The 19,379-nt window shown below is 32.3% G+C and overlaps 2 protein-coding genes across 2 annotated transcripts; one reads left to right on the top strand and one right to left on the bottom strand.

The window, feature by feature from the left end:
- Positions 1-284: 284 nt before the first annotated feature.
- LOC112520045 (agamous-like MADS-box protein AGL62) lies at positions 285-983 on the bottom strand. The gene has a single exon (XM_025128350.1). It carries the CDS (start codon positions 981-983, stop codon positions 285-287), a length of 699 nt encoding a protein of 232 aa, XP_024984118.1.
- Positions 984-15,902: 14,919 nt separating this feature from the next.
- On the top strand, positions 15,903-18,866 carry LOC112520044 (protein UPSTREAM OF FLC-like). The gene is made up of 5 exons (XM_025128349.1): positions 15,903-16,047; positions 16,335-16,404; positions 17,022-17,140; positions 17,855-18,512; positions 18,707-18,866. Exons 1-5 carry the CDS (start codon positions 15,903-15,905, stop codon positions 18,864-18,866), a joined length of 1,152 nt encoding a protein of 383 aa, XP_024984117.1.
- Positions 18,867-19,379: the final 513 nt, after the last annotated feature.

Below are 19,379 nucleotides of genomic sequence, written 5' to 3'. Positions count from 1 at the left end.
CGAATGATTGAATAAAACCATAAATCTCATAAAACCAACACAAATTTCAAACCCATTTAATTCAAGAAATSCSAAATGATCCGAAACAACAAGCAATTAAGAGAACATTTTAATGTCACCAAATCCAATCTTTGTCATTTACATTTATAATGGCATACTAACTATCTGTTCTTCTTGAATCTTAACAAATACCCAATTAAAAAAACAAAATAATTCATTCAATATGAACAAGTTTTTCACCATATGCAACCCTTAATTTTTATCCATTTAAGCAATTGATGTAACTAAAACTTCCCAATATCTCCGCGGTGATGGAGGTTGAAACCACCGTGGTGGACGACGGTGGTGGTGGTGGTGGTAGGGATATCCGTCGTCTGAATGTGGTTGTTCCACCCCATTTGATTAAACAAATTTGAACCCAACAACGTAGGAGTTTTCTTGATCATCGTTAGTTCATCGGCTCTCATCACTACCTTCTTCTTCAACTGTTCCAATGAATAAAGATACTGCTCCAACTCCTCCACCTCCATCCCATCCACAGCCTTCTCGTACCACTGTGATCCGCCGCTCCTCTCTGCCGGAATCAACTCTCGCCGCATCTTCTCCATCTCCAACTCCCTTGTAACTTCCACGTAATGTTGATTGAACTGGTACATGGCCGGCAGCGGTGGTTGATAGTTCTGGACGGCGGTGGTGGTGGTGGTGGTGTCGATGTTGTTTTCATTGAGATAACGGTCAGCAAGAAGGTCGGGGTTAGGGTGGCCAAATGCATACACTCGTCCGCCGGGAGAGTTGACGAAGATGGCAATCTGGGCTCCGGTCAAGACACACAGTTCCGAAGCTTTCTTGAAAAGTCCGGCACGGCGTTTGGAGAATGTGACTTGACGGCTGTTGGGTTCTTGTATTTTCTTGATCTCAATCTTTTTCCGGCCTTTGGTCTTCTTGTTCATGCTAAGCCCGCCGGCGACGTTTGCTGTAACCATGGTGGTGGCGATGAATGTCAGTGATGAGAAAGAATACGTCTACGTCGCCGGGAAGATGAATTTATAGCAAAAAATAATAAAAATCCGATTAAGATTCTTACCCCAAGAAATCGGGGTTGATTTGTCATCAGTTTTGGTAATTATTCGGCAGTCAACTCATTAATTTTTTATTACGTTCATAAAAAAATTCAATAAAGTTTAGAAAAACTAATAATAAATAAGATATTTCAATTAATAATAATACTAGAAGGATACTCGTGCAATACAACGAGATACATCTTGATTTAATATTTCATTTTATTTTTGTCTCAGTCGATGTTATAATATGGTCTTAAATAATTTTAAAAAAACGATGATGTTTTTATTTTTTAATAAAATATAAATTTGAAGAACAATATAGTGACCATATTTTTATGTAGGATCCAAACAACATTAGTAATTTATAACATAAATTCAAAGGTTTGTGATACGTTCAATGTGTTTAGATTCATCATGATTTTATGCATACATTCAAATTGCATGTTTTTGTTCAGATATGTTGACATTTTTGTTGCCATATGTTTAGAAAACTAAGAACTGGTCATTAAGTATAAAGCTAATTAATAGTGTGTACTTCATGAATAACCAAGGTGAAAAGCAACCGATGGTCACTTTCAGATCTAACCACGATAGATGTTTATGTTTAGATTGAGCTATTAAATTCAATTGCTTCAACATGTATTCAGTATTCATGTTTTAGTTCTAAAAATATCTGGTATCAGATTGTTAGAAATATGGTGCGACAATCTTAATCCATTATTTGTTAACGATCAATGTAAATTAGTTAAATATTAACTGGATTATGGACACTTTTGTCTACTTAGCTTAGGAATGGCAACGGGCCGGGTTCAGGCCGGGTATTAGTATCTCCGTCCCCGTAACCGCCTCGATCTTCGTCGGGGGCGGTTTCCCCAATCCACGTTGGGGAACCCATTAAGGGTAAAAATCATCTTTTTCACCGTTGGTTATAACCGCACCTGAAACCGATCTGAAAAAAATATTAGAATATGCAAATTTTCACAATTAAAAGTAAATTACAATTTTTTAAAAACGTAAGTTTACATGTCTCAAACATAACCAATTACAAACAATATATTATATTACAATATAAAACTAAACAGAAATTCAAATATCATACAACTAAAATCACGATTTTAGACAAATAAACTAGATTTTTTCGTGAACTTTATTTACGTTGTTTAGATAAAGTGAATAAAAGTCTTTTAAATTTTAATGTTACTATTTTCTTTTAATGATATTATACATATATAAATTAAAATTAATATATATATATATATATATATATATATACATATCGGGCCGGGCCGGTGATCACCGTCCTCACCCCCGCCCCCGTCCCCGTTAAAATCCCCGAATTTGTCCCCGATCCCCGCCCTGTCCCCGATAAAATGTCCCCGAACCAGACCCGAAAGTTTCGGTTTTCGGTTTTCACCATCGGTTTCAGGTGTTTTTTGCCATCCCGAACTTAGCTCTTATTCTTTATCCTCTCCCTATTTTCATCAATTTGTACAGTTTTTCGAATAAAATTCTTGAACAGTATGTATACATTATCAAAATCTACATTTTCAACATATACAAGATGAGAAACTTGCCTTCAACTCAAGTTGAAAATCATAACATTTAATAGACTAAATTTTCATGCTGGTAAATAATCCAAGAACATAATTCGTTATTTTACGTTAAAATATTTTTTTTATGGATGTTAACAATGACAAATTCCAACAAATGGAGGTCACAGGTTGATAACGATCGAAACATCGAAAAACAAAAGCTATTTTGATACCATTCTAAAAAACAAACCTAGTATATAATAACAGTAAGTCCAAAAGATGGTAACCCGAAAGGTCTCTATCGACATACATAGCTCTACTCAAGCATTAGGAGCCCCATCGCTAAGAAATCTTGATATACATGTCATTTAAGGAAAAAAAATGTTAGGTTTAACGTCTAGTGAGTTCAAACAGTTATAGAATATTATAATTTTATAGCTTTCTAGAATCTATTGCATTCTAGTCTAACTATAACACTTTCTAGATATGTCAAACCATACCCAACATACAAAACATTTGTATACAAATAACCATCAAGTGGTTAAATCCACATTTTTTTTTATTAATCTGGATATCCAATCCGCTATGCGAGCCGACAAATCCCAAGGCAACCACCTGCTTTGCAGATAGCCCGGAGTCGCCGCATTTGAACCTCGGTGGCCACAAAGGGATTTTTATTCCTCATTGGATTTAAATCCACATTTTATCAACAAAATCAATGGTCATTATAAGTTTAGGTTTTAAAAATCATCAAAACTTTGAAGTAGTCATCTTCCATGTATATAAAATCATTCCCCACGCTTATCTTGTCAAAATAAATAAAATCCCCAAATTTGACCAAGTTGGTCCAAAATCAATCAAATGTAAAATAATTAAAATGAAAACTTAGAGGAAGTAAAATACATCATTTTAATATATACACAGTGTTATAAAAAATGTGGGATGAACTCTCAATACTAGGTTTTGGTGAAAACCTAGAAAATCAACAAAATGTTTGGAGAAATGAAATAAATGACGCGAAAGTCGAGTTTAATAAGGTGGGAAGGGAGAATTTCGAGTAAGAAAAGTGTAGGAGAAGAAGTGGGGATAAAACCTCTTTAATGCRTAGATCAGACTACCACGTAGGGATGTATAGAAAACCGTCAACTTGTGAAATCTATTCACTCAACCCGCTAATAACCCAATTAAACCCAACCCACCAAACCTTCGAACCATCAAACCGTCAAACCGCCAATTAATTAAGAGGCTTGAAATTCGGTTAGGCCTAGCTCAACCCATCCAACCCACCAATAATATATAAATTTTATTTATATATGTATATAATATAAGAATAAAAAAAAATACTAATCTATTTATACAAAAAATTACTAGTCTATCTAGTCTAAATTATATATATGTATACACTATTAGTCTATATATAGATATATAATGTGAGAACAAAAAAAAATACTTGTCTATGATAGCTAAARATGTTTTCGTTATACTTATATCTATCGTAGCATCTGAATCTGTCTTTAGTACTAGCRGTCGTATTTTGGACTCATTTAAAAGGTAGATAAACCTTGTGAATGATGAGGGGATTCAAACAATTGAATATTTTGATGAAAATGCATCATATGACTTTCTTGAAGAAGGTAAATAAACTTTGTAATTTAATCTGATAACAATAGTTTTTTTCATGCTTATATATTCTTAATAAACTGTTTAACTTTTGTAAATTAATTTGATAATACAATCGTACTTGATTGATGATTTGGGCGGTTTGGAACATCTATTATTCAAACTTTTGAAGTATTTGAGTGGCGATTTGAAGTATTTGATTTTAAGAATAAGGATTWAATTATATATTTGGATGATTGTAATAATTATAACTTCGTTTTGTATATTTTTAGTAGTTTTTATTGTCTTCCATTCCTTAATTTTATGTATATTACTAGACCGCTCAACCCGGTCAACCCGCCACAATTCAAAAGGGTTGGGTTGAGATTTTTCCAAACCACCATAATTGGGTTGTGATGTAAAAAAGTCCCAAACTGCTCAACCCAATCCGACCCAGGTRCACCCCTACTACCATGCAACCTGGCGCACGACTTCAGGTCGCACGACAGGCATCACGCATCACCCATCATCTAAACTCCAGTAACATGCRCAACCACCCGCGAACTTAAGGTCGCATGCAATACTCCTAAAATAGGAGAAAATTTAAACTGTAGAAGTAAAACAAAGTGTTGGATTCAATATAATCACCCGACAAATGGAAAAAGTTGAAGAGTTCATATTGACATAAGACGTTAGCTAATAAGCTATTAATGTAAATCAATTCTACATCTAGATTACAATCAGGTGTCGCTATAATTCTCAAAAGAATAAATGTAATATCAGTAACTCCATAAATGTCCTCCAAAAGATTGGAACCCAAAAATGCATCTACCGTCACACAACGCTCCACTCAAGGCTATGGAGCSCCATTGCTAGAAGATCCTAATATACATGACATTTAAGAAAAAGTGTTAGGCTTAACGCCTAGTAAGYTCAACCAGTTATAGWWTAAAACGATAAAGCAATAAAACGGAAAACATAGCTGTGGTTAAATTAACTCATATATTTAATTCAAGTTCACCCTTGRAAGGGTACAAAACATTTTACGATGACAGGGAGACCTGATTTACCRTTGATAGTGACAGAACACATAAGTAAGCTATATTACAATGTTATTTAAGAATCACTTAYGGATAACCAATCATTGAGATCAACYTTTCCGGKTCTTCAATTTAATGGGTTTCCAAGCTCAACTCTTCCAAGTCTTTTGCTTGTRGAGTCACCAAGTCCAACCATACTWGGTATTTACTTGAGACTTCCAATATCCAAGTTAACTAATTCACTTAGAAATTACATCATGTTGGTCAATAAACAATGTTTGACTATAAGAGCTCACACCTTATTGCCTATGAAGACCCGATGTTATTTCAAGTCACGGTTAGGGAATATCATCYTAAACATATCAATTAAAACCGACTTCTATATCTATAGATCCATTGCATTCTAGTCCATGACGTATAATCCTTTAGATTTGTCAACCCATAACCAATATACATAGAATCATATATAGTCAACAATTGGGTAAGCTTCTCATTTTATCAACAAAACCAAGTGAAGGTCATATGTAATAATTGGTTCCCAAAACTCATTAAMACTTTGAAGTAATCACCCTTAATGTATATAAAATCATTCCCCCACACTTATTTTTAGCAAAAAATGCATAAAATCCCAATTTTGACCTTGTTGGTCCAAGATCACTCAAATGTAAAATATATGAAATAAAAGCTTTAAGGAACTAAAATACGACACTTTAACATGTATATAGTTTTATAAAATGGAGGATGAACTCACAATATCAGGTTTTGATGAAAACCTAGAAAATCAAGGAAACCCAGAAAATCAAGGAAACCCTAGAAGGTGGAGAATAGCATGGATGTGTTCCATACTTGAAACGTCCTTCTACACTTCCTTTCTTGATAACTCTTAAGGAATCCACTTGAATGAACTCTAGACTTGAAATTAATGAAGTGAGAGAGTGATATGGARAGTAAATGAGGAAAGAGGGAGGTCACAAAWGAGAAGGTCAAGCTTGGAACTTGAATAAGTAAACAGAGGCTAAGGCTTCCTGTGGGGCRGCGTAGGTTGCTTGGCCTAAACCAGTGCATGCCTCACCATTCAGGYGACATACCCGCACACGCCTCATGCACTCGAGTTACATAGCCCATGCGCCTTAAGGCACCTCGAATGTGGCCTCGACCACTGAATGGTTTTTCTTGAGCGGCACCAAAAGGGGGAACAKGTAGTAGCTTATGCGACTTTTCTGGCGGCTTTAGCCATGCGGGAAGTCGCTCGGAGCACTGGAACTTCATAATTTTCACCAATTTTGATTTTAAGAACCACCAATACRTAATAGGGTCTTAATAGAAAGAGTAAGGTGACGTTTGTTTTTTAARAGGTGCTGAAATTTGAAGTCTTATTTCACTTTTGATTAATAAGAGGTGGTGCTGAARTCTGAAATCTGAATCAACAAAACTGTTTGTTTTTGTAAACTGACAAACGTCTGAAGTCTGAAATCTGAATCAATAGTTTGTTTTTTGTAAAATCAGGTGCAAACATTTTGCATAATTCTCTTGATTTTTATAAAATTTTCATTGCCGAAATTCATCTCAACAATTACTTAACAGATGGAACACATTAAGAATCTTTTTGATACCTTTCAGACTTCCGATGCTATCGGGAATGCTGCCGGTGAGTTTGTTTGTGGAAAGATCGATACTTTTGATAATGGATAGATCGTCGATAAAAGTTCTTGTTTCATATTAATTTTCTAAGCTAACCTATACGTACAAAAATTATATATATATATATATATATATATATATATATTAGAGAGAGAGAGAGAGATCTAGAGAGAGAAGCTGGGGGCATCCATGTTGCATGGGTGACGAAAGGACGATGACGTCCCTGGTGGAGAAAAAAGCAATAGCCAAAGAGAATCATAGAAAATGAGAAATAAGAGGAATTAAGATATTAATTTACCTCTTATTTATTCAGATCTTATTAAGTGATAAGAGGCTCTGGAAAAAAAACAAACAGTCTGAATTATAAAATGTCTGAACGAATMAGACATAAGTGGTAATTAAGAGCTGAAAATGAAAAAACAAACAAGACCTAAATCAACAATAACCTGCCAATACAAACAAAATCCAATAAATTGAAATGATTCTRGCTTGAAAATAAATACGAAAATTACGAGTGTTCCATTGCAAGGCAAGTCACGGAACTCACTGTTWCACGTTCTTTTGCCCATTTTCTTGATTTAAGTCACAAGGCCTTCTTCTACCAACATTTTAAACAATAAAAATCCTCACTAAAACATAGAATTAAGACCAAAATTGAATGATTAAACACATTAGAAATGTGAAGTAGCAAGCCTTGCAATAGTTGCCCCCTTCTCGGACATGCAATAGCAAGCCGGCGGGGTTAGAATGATCGTATGAGAATAAGAGTTAAGGTGAGAAGCGTAAGCAAGGATCTCGACCCTTTATCACTATTAATCCCACCCCCACCCCCCATGAATTACGTTTGATATGAGAATTGATCTGGTGCATCTCGGTACATCTTATTACTGTTGATTTCCAATTAAGATTGATACAAGAGTGAAAATCATCTCTTTGTTTCTCATTATAACTTCCATTCTCGCCAGAACCCAAACTTATATTTAAAACTTTTGTCAAATACCTTATAGTATAGTAAGAATATAATAACTAAATATTTGTATATGTATATAAATATATACAAACACAAATGGAGGAATTACTACAAATATGGAATTAGGAATATTTAGATTTTAAGTGATCTAAATCAATAATTAATCAATATGTGAAACTTTCAACCCATCCGTTCATTTGTTATGTTGTCGTCATCACCAACTTCTTCTTCATTACATCAACCAATATTATAACAATTTTGATGTGCAATTTTTGTGCATTTTAGCTAACAATAATATATATTATTACAAAAAATAATATTTATAGAAATATATATATATAGAGAGACGAYGGGTTATTATGCAACTCTTTACATTTGTACAACCAATACAACTCAATCTCAACTGTCCATTTAATTTGATGAATATGTGATCTCATAAAAGTTTTAATTGTTTTCTAATATAAAGTATTGATCATAATTAATGAACTTTAGTTATCTTCCATATATATATTCAAATCATAATAAATAAACTCTCATCATTTTCATAAATATTTCAATTGATTGAGTTGCATTGGTTGTACAAATTGACATGGTTGCATTTGAAATATACCCTATATATAAAGCATTAAGAGTTGTAATGTAATTATGTATTTATCAACAATTTTTTGTTATGTTATTTATTAACAATTTTTTGTTATGTTATTTATTTGTATTTATTCCTTAAATTTCGGCATCCATGGATGCTAATATCCAATTTCTTCTTTTACTGGCCTTCTGACATGATAAAGACGTTACATCACYTCCTCTAAAGATGCGATAAAGAATAAGGTATGAATATGTCATAAATATGTGATGATACGTGATACCACATCTCTATCGACGGTTTAACATATTCTCACCTTCTGCCATTTCCTCCCATGTCACTTCGATTTTGCCCTATTACTTCTCCCTAATAACGTGATAAAGATGTGATACCACTTCTTCCGAAGACGCGAATTCAATAAGGCTTAACATATTCTCACATTCTTACGTCGCTGCCTCCTGTGTTACTCCGATTCTGCACTAATACTTCTCTCTAACAAATGTGATAAGTATGTCGCTACACGAATGTCTATCACTTCCACGATCATCGACACYATTTATTCATRTTACGTTATTTGCATTTTTTTTWWYMWYYYMMCYTWMMWYYKKTWWTTYYTWAAAAAAAACAGATAATAATCATCATTCAGATCTATAACTTAAAACAAAATAATAAACTTATAAGTATGATGACATTTACGTAAATCGCAAGTGTTTTTGTAATTTAATATATGATGTATGATAAAATAAATGTCAAATGTTTACAGCCTACCAAAAGCCAAGACAAARAAGCCTCAACCATATATAAATATTTTTAAGGATGATTTTGTGTGTGAACATATAATATTCCTCATGCTTCAAGCTTCTTATTAAATATTTCCCTTTTCCACCAAAAATAGCGGTATTTGTTAGCAACAACATAACGGAGGCAGTCARTCAATATAGATTGATCTGAAATCTGATTCAAATCCAACATARCACCCATAGGTACATAAGAAATGTATTGAATCGATTCTCAAATTAACATAGGATCACAGTATTCCTAAGTTCCTTCCTACGAAATACCCTTTGCCACACAACTTTTGATTTATAAAAAGATCAATCTGAATATCTGATCGGGGAAATTGTAACATTGCAGGAATTTTAGAACGTATTTTACAACTCTTTGAATTGTTTCATCTTTAATATCCCCCAGGTAAGGGTTAATTGAATGGTTATATATGTTTAAACCAAAGATCGTGTAAGAATAGGAGTTAAGGTGAGAAAAGTAAGAAGAGATTTGGATGTTTGATCATTTTTAATCTCAACCCCATGAATTGCGTTTTAGAAGGGAATCAATCTGATGTTTTTCATTAGTGTTAATCTAATAGAACTTTTTAATTAGTATTGATCCAAGGGTGGAGATCTATTATTACCTTTCTTACTATAATTTTCATTCTCATTGGAACCCAACCATGTATATATATATATATGTATGTAATTCAAATATTTATTCACACATCTGTGAATCAGTAAACTTTTGACTTACAAGTTTCTCTCTCTCTCTCTCTCTCTCTATATATATATATATATATATATATATATATAGGGGGAGAAGGGTTCAAACGAGAACATCTGTGTGATTTACGAGAATGCAAGAACAGTCTATCAACCAAGTAATGTGATAACAATCAAAATTAAGGGATTTTTTGAATTTAAAATAACATTACAAACAATTTCAAAAAGTTTTGAGAGGTGAAAGGATAATCTTGAAATTCGAAGTGATAATAWTTAAWAAAMAMAARAKMWAAAAAAARRWYTYKRWYMWYYWRRARRYKRWWACATCATGTGCTACSGGTGGTTATCTTGGTTAATAGAGAAAGAAGATGTYATAARTTTTAAGAAGATAGGAAGAAGAAATCGACAAGAAGCKTGAGGRAGAAGTTTGCAGAGACAATTGATTCAAGGTTTGCTTATCMCAAATTTATCATGCTTAGAACATGAATTGCTCAGAGTCRCTCGATTTGAAGATTGTTTGGTTCGATTAGGGTACRAGTATCACACGATTATCACAAGAAATCCGAYTTCTATYGGTTCGACTAGGRTTACACATATCTACTTGATTCGTATTTKGGTGTGATAATCATGGGATACATTAACCCAAAGATGAATCGAGTAGCACAYGATTTTCAYAAGATACAATTCGTATATGGGTCTGACTACAATTTGTTCAGTTCGGTTAGGTTCCACWATCACACGATTATCACAACCCAATTGTGTATAGATTATCACACGATTATCATCTAGTACGACTGCACTTTGTTCRGTATCACAACCYTATCGATTATCACRCTGTTATCATACCCAATAGATAAAAAATAACTGTGATGGAAATTTGGTGGTTGTATCGATTAGGTTCACRATTATCACATTGTTATCATACYCAATGGATACAAAAAGAATGTGATGAGAAATTTGGTGGTTGTATCGATTAGGTTCACGATTATGTGTATTTTTCGTTTCACTAAGTGAATCAAAAAAAGTTCCACATGTAATTTTTTTTTCATAAGGTGAATACAAACTTATGTGAAACAATATGTTAAGTCATAATTTTGATTAAAAGAAAGATAATGTAAAAAGATATTTTACATCGGTTTGTACAAGTTTGTAAATTTTTTATGGTTCTTATTTTATTATCATTATTTATACATACATACATATATAGCGTTTGGTTCAAATGTTAACCTAAACTATTGCGTTAACTTTGTTAACTATTTTCAACCAATCACAATCCATCTTAGTACATATGTTATTTTCTTTTTTATGTGACTCCTATATCAGTAATTGGGAGTTACAAAATCATAAAATCTCATGATTTATGTTAATTTTATTATTAATCTTGTTATTTTTTTTAATATTGATTTTCTATCTCTAATGTTTATGAATTTGTGATTGGTAGAGGAGACCCCCGGTAGTAAAGTTTCGGTATCATTCAAATTGACATATACGAAAGATGATGAACATGTGTGACCATATTACACACACATATATATACACACACACACACACACACACACATATATATATATATAGAGAGAGAAAGAGAGATGAGCGATCAAATGCAAACCACTCAATTTGTACAAACCGTGCAAAACACCGTCATCCGTCGATTTCATTGTTTAATCTTATGAAATTTTTTCATGAAATTGTTTAATCTTGTGAAATTGTTTTATATAATACTTTTTTTGATGAAGTTGTTTCATATATGGTTATGAAATTGTTTTATATAATATTTAATGAAATTTTAATGAAACTGTACGTTTCATGTATTTCTCTAAAAGTAAAATAATAAAGATGATAATATACATAATTAACATCCTCCACAATAAAAATGATTAATCAACCTCTCATAATTACAAAAAAATGAACAAAATGAAAAATTATGATTGGTTGAATGAGGTTTGTACGGTTTATACAAATAACGTGGTTTACAAAGTAAACTTCCCCCTCTATATATATATATATATATATATATGTGTGTGTGTGTGTGTGTGTGTGTAGGGTTGGGTTCACGTGAGACCAGACTGTTTTCGTGAGACCCGTGAGACCACATTTTTACATTTGAAACTTCACAGCAAAAACACTGTGAAGGTTTAAAAAAGTTGAACCTTTACAGCAAAAGCACTGTGAAGGGTACCTTCACAGCATTTTGCTGTGAAGTTTCAAGTGTAAAAAGTTGGTTTCACGGGTCTTACGAAAACAGGCTGGTCTCACGTGATTCCAAGTATATATATATATATATATATATATATATATAGCAGGTTCAAATAAAAACCATCCAATTCTAAGAAACTGTGTAAACCAATTTCGACCAATAAGAAAATTCCATTTTTTTGAATTAAATTTAATCAATAAGGGTATTTCGGTCATTTTCCATATTTTTTTTATAAATAAGGAAGTTATTAATGCATATTAATTAAGGAAATTTAAAAAAAGAAATTATGAAAATGGTAACGTTTCAAAATTTTATTATAATATAATATTAAAATCTTGATTTTAATTATTTGGTATTCAATGAATCTGGAAAGCTTGTATGAAGATTCTAGCCTCTTTAGGAATGAAATCGTGGTTTGAGGTTAGAGGAAAAAAAAAACCATGTTCATGAAATTGTATTAATGTGAAAAGGTTTCATTGTAAAATGATTTATTTGCTTCTTCTACGCATATTGTATATATTAATGAAATAGTTTCATAATGGTGAAACATGTTTATGCTCTAATTGATTCATGCTTCATGAAACATTTTTATGGTGATCCATGTTGCATTGTAATTGAAGTTAATCCGTTTAGTTGGTAAAATGAAAATGAAACGGGTGCATAATGGATTTTGTTCTTTATGAAATATATGTATGATGAAACGGGTGCATATTATATTTTATTCTTTATGAAATTAATGTTCATGTAAATGTTTTCAATGTGAAAAATGTTTCATTATAAAATAGTTAATGAAATATGTTTCATTAGGATGTTACCGATTGTTAATGATTGTTTACCATTCTACCCTTATTGATCAAATAAACTAAAATTTTAATTTTTAATTTTTTTTAATTTCCATAAATAAAGCATACAAATCTTGACCATTGATTAAGAAAATGGATGGTTGAGATTGGTTTACACGATTTACACAAATGAAAAGGGTTTTCATTTGAACGCTAATCTATATATATATATATATATATATATATATATATATATATATATATGAGACAAATAACCTTTATCCCGAAAGGTTGTTGTATATTTTACTAGAGATGTAATTATTAATTAACTGCCACTAAGTTATTCCAAAAAAAGAATCTAATTATTTAATGTGCATATACGTGTTAAAATTTAATTATATATTAAACATAGAAACTTAGGAATTTTGTTACTCAATACTTACAGTGGAGTTGTAACTTTGTTAATTTGTTTGTTTTCTAATATGTATTTTATATTTATTTGTTTGTACTTTGGATTGCTTCGACTTTATACTCACGAGCTGCTTAATTATTACATTTATTTGTTTAGATATTTTGTTTTGTTAAAATAGATATTTAATGTAAAGTTATAAATTATATATGTTTTTTAAGTTTAATATTTAAAGTTCATTAAAGGCTCAAACCGTTTAAACCGGTCAGACCAGACCGCCTTTTTGTGGTCTGGTTTGACCGGTCTGAACACTTGATATTAAACCGTTCGGTTTAAAATTTTTATAAACCGTCATTACGATTTGGTTTGTGGTCTGAGGGGTCAAACCACCCAAACCAGACCGCGAACACCCCTACGGTGAACGCTCACCACAGTAGGTGTTTAATAAACAACCCCTTAATCTAACCAAAATTTCACGTTAAAAACATCGACACTAATGCATAAATTAAGCCAAACATCAAAATATAAGCTAGAAATGCGTCTTTTCTTCTATGTTTTGGCTTCAAAATAGTTTATAAACAATGATATGGGCTGAAACGGCACGCAGACTTTCCACAAGAGCTGCGTGGATTTCACCATCATCAGCTTAACAACGACCCTTTTGTATATATCAAACGCCACAATTTCCATTCCTCTGTGTTAATTTTTTTTTGCAAATATATATATATATATATATATATATATATATATATATATATATATATATATATAAGCATCCCATGAGCTTCTTCCAAACACAAATTTCCAACCAAATATTGGAATCAATCGTGTAATAACGCTCGCTTACAGACTCCGGAAATTGAACCAGGTGCGATTTTTGTCATCGTCTCGAATCTCCTTCGACAACTTTATATGTAACATTGGAATTCAAGATTTGTGGGTTATTACAAGAACTTCCATTTTGTTTTTTCTTCTCTCTTTTTCTTATTGTTCGGTATCGAAAACTATGTACGTAGTCGAGGTTTTTTAGACAGAAAAAGGGCTAATCGCTGGTGATCTCGATCATGGAAGAACTGCAAGCTTTTGCCAAGGAGCGTAGCTTCAAAAGGTCAAACATGCTTTCTTTCTTTCTTTCTTTCTGTTATTCCTTAGTTTGTAGCACAAAGCATGAGGAATTGGGATTTAAATCTGTAATCGTTAAAATTGTGAAATCAAATGGTACGAAAACCGAATGTTTGATCACGGTTTTGATGTCGAATTAAACCTTGGAAACGGGTAGAAAATGTATGGTTAATGTAACATGTTCTCTTTATTTGTTTCTGAAAAATCTATGAAAGAATTAAACTTCAATTTTATTGTCAACAAGTTTCAATGACTTATTTGCTTGATTATGTTTTAGAATTAATATGCAAAAAATATCTCTTAGCTGAATTTATTTATTTATTTAAAATCATTATATATTATATTTATGTCATGATACTACTGCTATTGATATTATTATTAAACTAATATTGATATTATTTTTCATACTAAACTTATGGTGTTTAATTTATGTAGAATTTGAGAATTGGTCCATAACACATCAACATCAACATCGACCCATATCTATGGTTATAAATGAACCGAACGTTTAGCGAACTGTTTGTAAACTATTTGACGGAAAGTTTGTTTATTTAATAAATGAACGAATATGAACAATTTTTTTGTTCGTTTGGTTAAACGAACGAACATGAATAAGAGTCTCGTTTGTTCATTTATATTCGTGAATGTTCGTTTATATTCGTTCATTTATATTCTTTTATTTATTTAGTTTGAATTTAAATAATATTTATTTAAGTTTTAACTTTTTAGGATTTATTTAGATTTATATTTTATCATCATTTTGCCTTATTTGAAATATTTTACTTTTTTCAATTTTCCCCCAAAACCCTAGCCTCCAGATAATTTGGTGTGTAATAGTTAATTGAATGACAAGTAGTGATGTTCGTTTAAGCTTGTTCGTTTATGTTCGTTTACCCTATTCGTTTATGTTCATTTAGTATGTTAATGTACGAACATAAACGAACACAAACACACTTGAATTCTGAACAAACGAACACGAACATAAAGATTTTTGTTCGTTTACTGTTCGTGCTCATTCGTTTGTTCAATTAAGTTAACGAACGAACATGAACAATCCTCTATGTTCGTTTAGTTCGTCTACAGCCCTAACCATATCTATTACATCTTTCTATATTTATATCCAAGGTTACAAATAGCACAACTAAAACGATTTATAATGAAATATGTCGATTATTTTGCGACAATGATTCATATAACAACTAGGAAAAAAGCCTGGTAGGCATATATAGGTTTATTATTTCTAACGAGAACAATTGGACGATAAGTCAGTTTTAACTTTTTCTATCTGGTTTTAGTATGAATAGAATTTATCTTATATAGAATGCCACTTCATAATTCTGTCATTTTTGGATTTTTGTATGCATATAAGGCCGGCTAATGACGTAAAGATTTATCTGTATTGTGTTTTATAGTTTTTTTTCTCGTTTCATATTTTTAAGAATTTCTACCGTAATTTCTCATTGCAGAAAGTTAATGGTAGCACAAGTCGGTAGTCGGGACGGTGGTGGTCAAGTAAGGAGAGTCCATATCGTGTATTTTCTTAGCCGTAATGGTTGTACCGAACATCCTCATCTTTTCCGTGTCCATCATATCTCACGTAATGGAGTTCGCTTAAGAGGTCAGTAATATTTTCATAAAACGATATTGTACAACATGACATGCATGTGTTTTATTCTATGATATAGTACCTAAGATGTGTTTTATTCTATAATATGGTACCTAAGATGTAAAGTTTTAAGCATTTAAGTACCCAGTTAACTGATTGAAGCATTAATCGGTTACCATGTTGATGTGGTATATGGTTAATGTTTCAGCAAATAATACTGAGTTGGATACCACATCAGATAACCTAAACAAAGACACATGTCATAACTCATGCACACAAAAACGATATTAATTTTGTAGATGTTAAGAGTTGGCTGTCTGAATTAAGAGGAAACAACATGCCCGAGGGTTTTGCTTGGTCATACAAGAGGTTTGTCTTCGGCTTCTTTTATTTAATACCTCAACTTAATTAATTAAGCGAGTATATAAAAATCCACATGAATTCTTACAAATTTGATGTTCTTTCAACTCAAAAACCATTGACTTTATTCCATTGATTCTTAAAGCATTAAATAAATGTTTGGTTAAAAGTATTAAGCAGTAATCAATATGAATGAAATTAAAAGAAACTGTTTAATATTATATAATATAATCGGCTTATTCCCCCTGAAAAACACAAATTTTCATTTCACATTAAACTGGGGGGAATGAATATTCATTTCATGTCATTTTCATTTTCATTCCCCAGTATGAACCAAACAGTCACTCTCTTAGAAAATTTTCTTCTCCCCCCACCCTCCCCCCTCTTTCTTTCTTCTCCTCTCTCTCTTCTGAACTCTGCTCTTTTCTGATGGTTGCTTCGGTTTAGCTTCCTCTTGAGTGTTGTCTTTCGTTTTGCTTTATGCCCTTTATAAAAAAGTTTAAAAATCCAAAAAAATTGTCTTTACTTTTTTTTTTCTTGACTGGAGGGGCCGCCCCCCTCTATGTGGGAAAAAAAATGAATTTTATTTCATATTTCCTGTTTTTTTATTTTTTAACAAATTACAGAAGGTACAAAGGAGGATATGTTTGGCAAGATCTATTGGATGAAGATCTCATCACCCCAATTTGTGACAATGAATATGTTCTCAAAGGATCACAAATTTCCCCAACAACATTAAATAATGGTACATACTTGTAAGCTTTATTTATTATATTCTAATTCAAAATTACCAATTTTCTAGGTTTTTTTATTTATAAACCAAGTTAACAGATTAAAACTATTATTATGGGCTTTTTATAATATTACAGGACCAAAATATAAAGCGTCATATCTAAAGGTGTTGTAATAAGTTTATGACGCTTTTGGGCGTCTTAACAAGTTTTTTAGGACATTTTTAATACAAAGTGTCGCATTAGCAACTTTATAGGACATGTTTTAGAAAGTGTCCTATAAACTCAATTTTTTATACGACATTTGTTCTTATAAGACGGTTTTTCAAATAGTGTCCTATAGAGTTGTTAATGGGACGCTTTATATTAAAAGTGTTCTAAAAAACTTATTACGACGTCAAAAAACGTCATATAAACTTATTACAACATCTTTTGGATAAGACGCTTTATTTTTTTGGTCCTATAAACCAAATCTTATAAAGAGGTCTATTAGGACGCTTAGAAATTGGGAGTGTTCTATAAACCCCATTTTGTTGTAGTGATTAGAGCCTGTGACCTCCAGACACTTTTGACATTTGGAGACCAAGCTTAAACCAATCGGACACTACCCTTGTGGTTAATATTTTATCTTTTGATCTATTCTTCAACTTTTTCTGGATGATGGTAAATAAAATTGGACCCATAGAACAAAACTCCAGTATGATGTTTAACGTTTGGTTGATTTACAGATATCGATTCATATAGCGAGAAAGATATCGCTAAATCGTCATTTTTCGAAATCAACGTGAAAGGTCCAAAATACCCTTCAATCGAAAAAGAATATCCTCGAGATTTTTCAACGAATACATCCACTGACATCGAAGAATCTTCATTTGTCTCCAATGTCACAACCGAAGACACAACAAAGAATCAAGACGAAAATAAAGACGAAATACAAGTACAAAGCCAAAAGGACGATATCAAGAATAATTCCTCTTACGAAACCTTGTTGGACAAGAACACGAACAATAACAACAACAACAGCAAGAGCAAGAAAGGTCGCAATAAAAGTGCAACCAAGGCTCCTCCATCACCAACTTATTCCTTTGGAAAACCACGTCGTATTTCAGGTTCACGAGCGACACACATGTTTCGGAATTGGATCACTTGTGGGACCGCAAACACCCATGAGACGGCGTTGGTGGTGGTCAACAGAAGAAACGGTAGTACAGCTTCAACTGAAAATAACGAATATAACTCGGGGCAAGTATGCAAAGACCGAAAGTTAAGAGGGTTCGAGAAAAGCTTTGACACGAAAGAGGGATCAAAGAAGAGCAAGAAGGAGGACCCCAATAACATCAAAACCTTTGCAGCTGCTTATAAGCCTGTCAATGGCCCCAATTGCTCGTAAGCTCTATACATCCTTAGTTTCTATGTTATACTTTGACTTTCTAGTCAAACCCGTCTATATCGAATACCGATCTTCAAATTAACATGAAAAACCGTTTACTAAACACTTTCCCATGGGTATGAGAGTGCATAAGGATGTTGTACTGTATGCTTGAAAATCAGTACATTAAGTTTTGGTATGGTTAATGCAGGCAATGTGGGAGGCAGTTCAAACCAGAGAAACTTCACACCCACATGAAGTATTGCATAGGAATGAAGGTTTTGGCCAAATCTATCAAAACAACTCCTAAACCAAAGACTTCAACACCATATTCACCTTCTTCTGATACCTTTTACTTGACCAGTAACTAAATACTTCTACGACGTTTTTACGTATTTAGGATACGCGGTTTAGGTTATAGATTCGAATCACCGAAACGACACTTGTGTATGATGAAAGAAAGGATTTGTTAAAAAAGAATTTGATAGATGGTCAACTTCCATTAATTAGGAATTGCTTTTGATGCATCTTAAAGCAATCACTAAGAAAAGAAAAAAGAAATTGTAACGAATATCGAAGCTCTGAACCAAAAACGAAATCATTGAATGGCAAAAACGAAATCATTGAATGGGTTTGTTCATAACGTATCACAAATCAAGATAGGCGACACGAGAACAAGGATGACAAAAAGATGTAGCGATGAGCGAAAGTGAGAGAAGAGAGGCGTTGAAGTTGGTTGGTACGACACTACGAGAGCATTCGAAAATTTGTTATCGTATCAATACATAATTGACCTTACATTACTGCCACAACTTGTTAGCTACCAATTTAATTGATTTGGTTGGTTTTATATCTTTTTTTTTATTAACCTGGATATTCAACTT

Source organism: Cynara cardunculus (genome assembly GCF_001531365.2).
Source record: "Cynara cardunculus var. scolymus isolate 2C chromosome LG 10, CcrdV1, whole genome shotgun sequence".
Classification (NCBI taxonomy): domain Eukaryota; kingdom Viridiplantae; phylum Streptophyta; class Magnoliopsida; order Asterales; family Asteraceae; genus Cynara; species Cynara cardunculus.
This window is presented reverse-complemented; position numbering and strand designations above follow the sequence as displayed.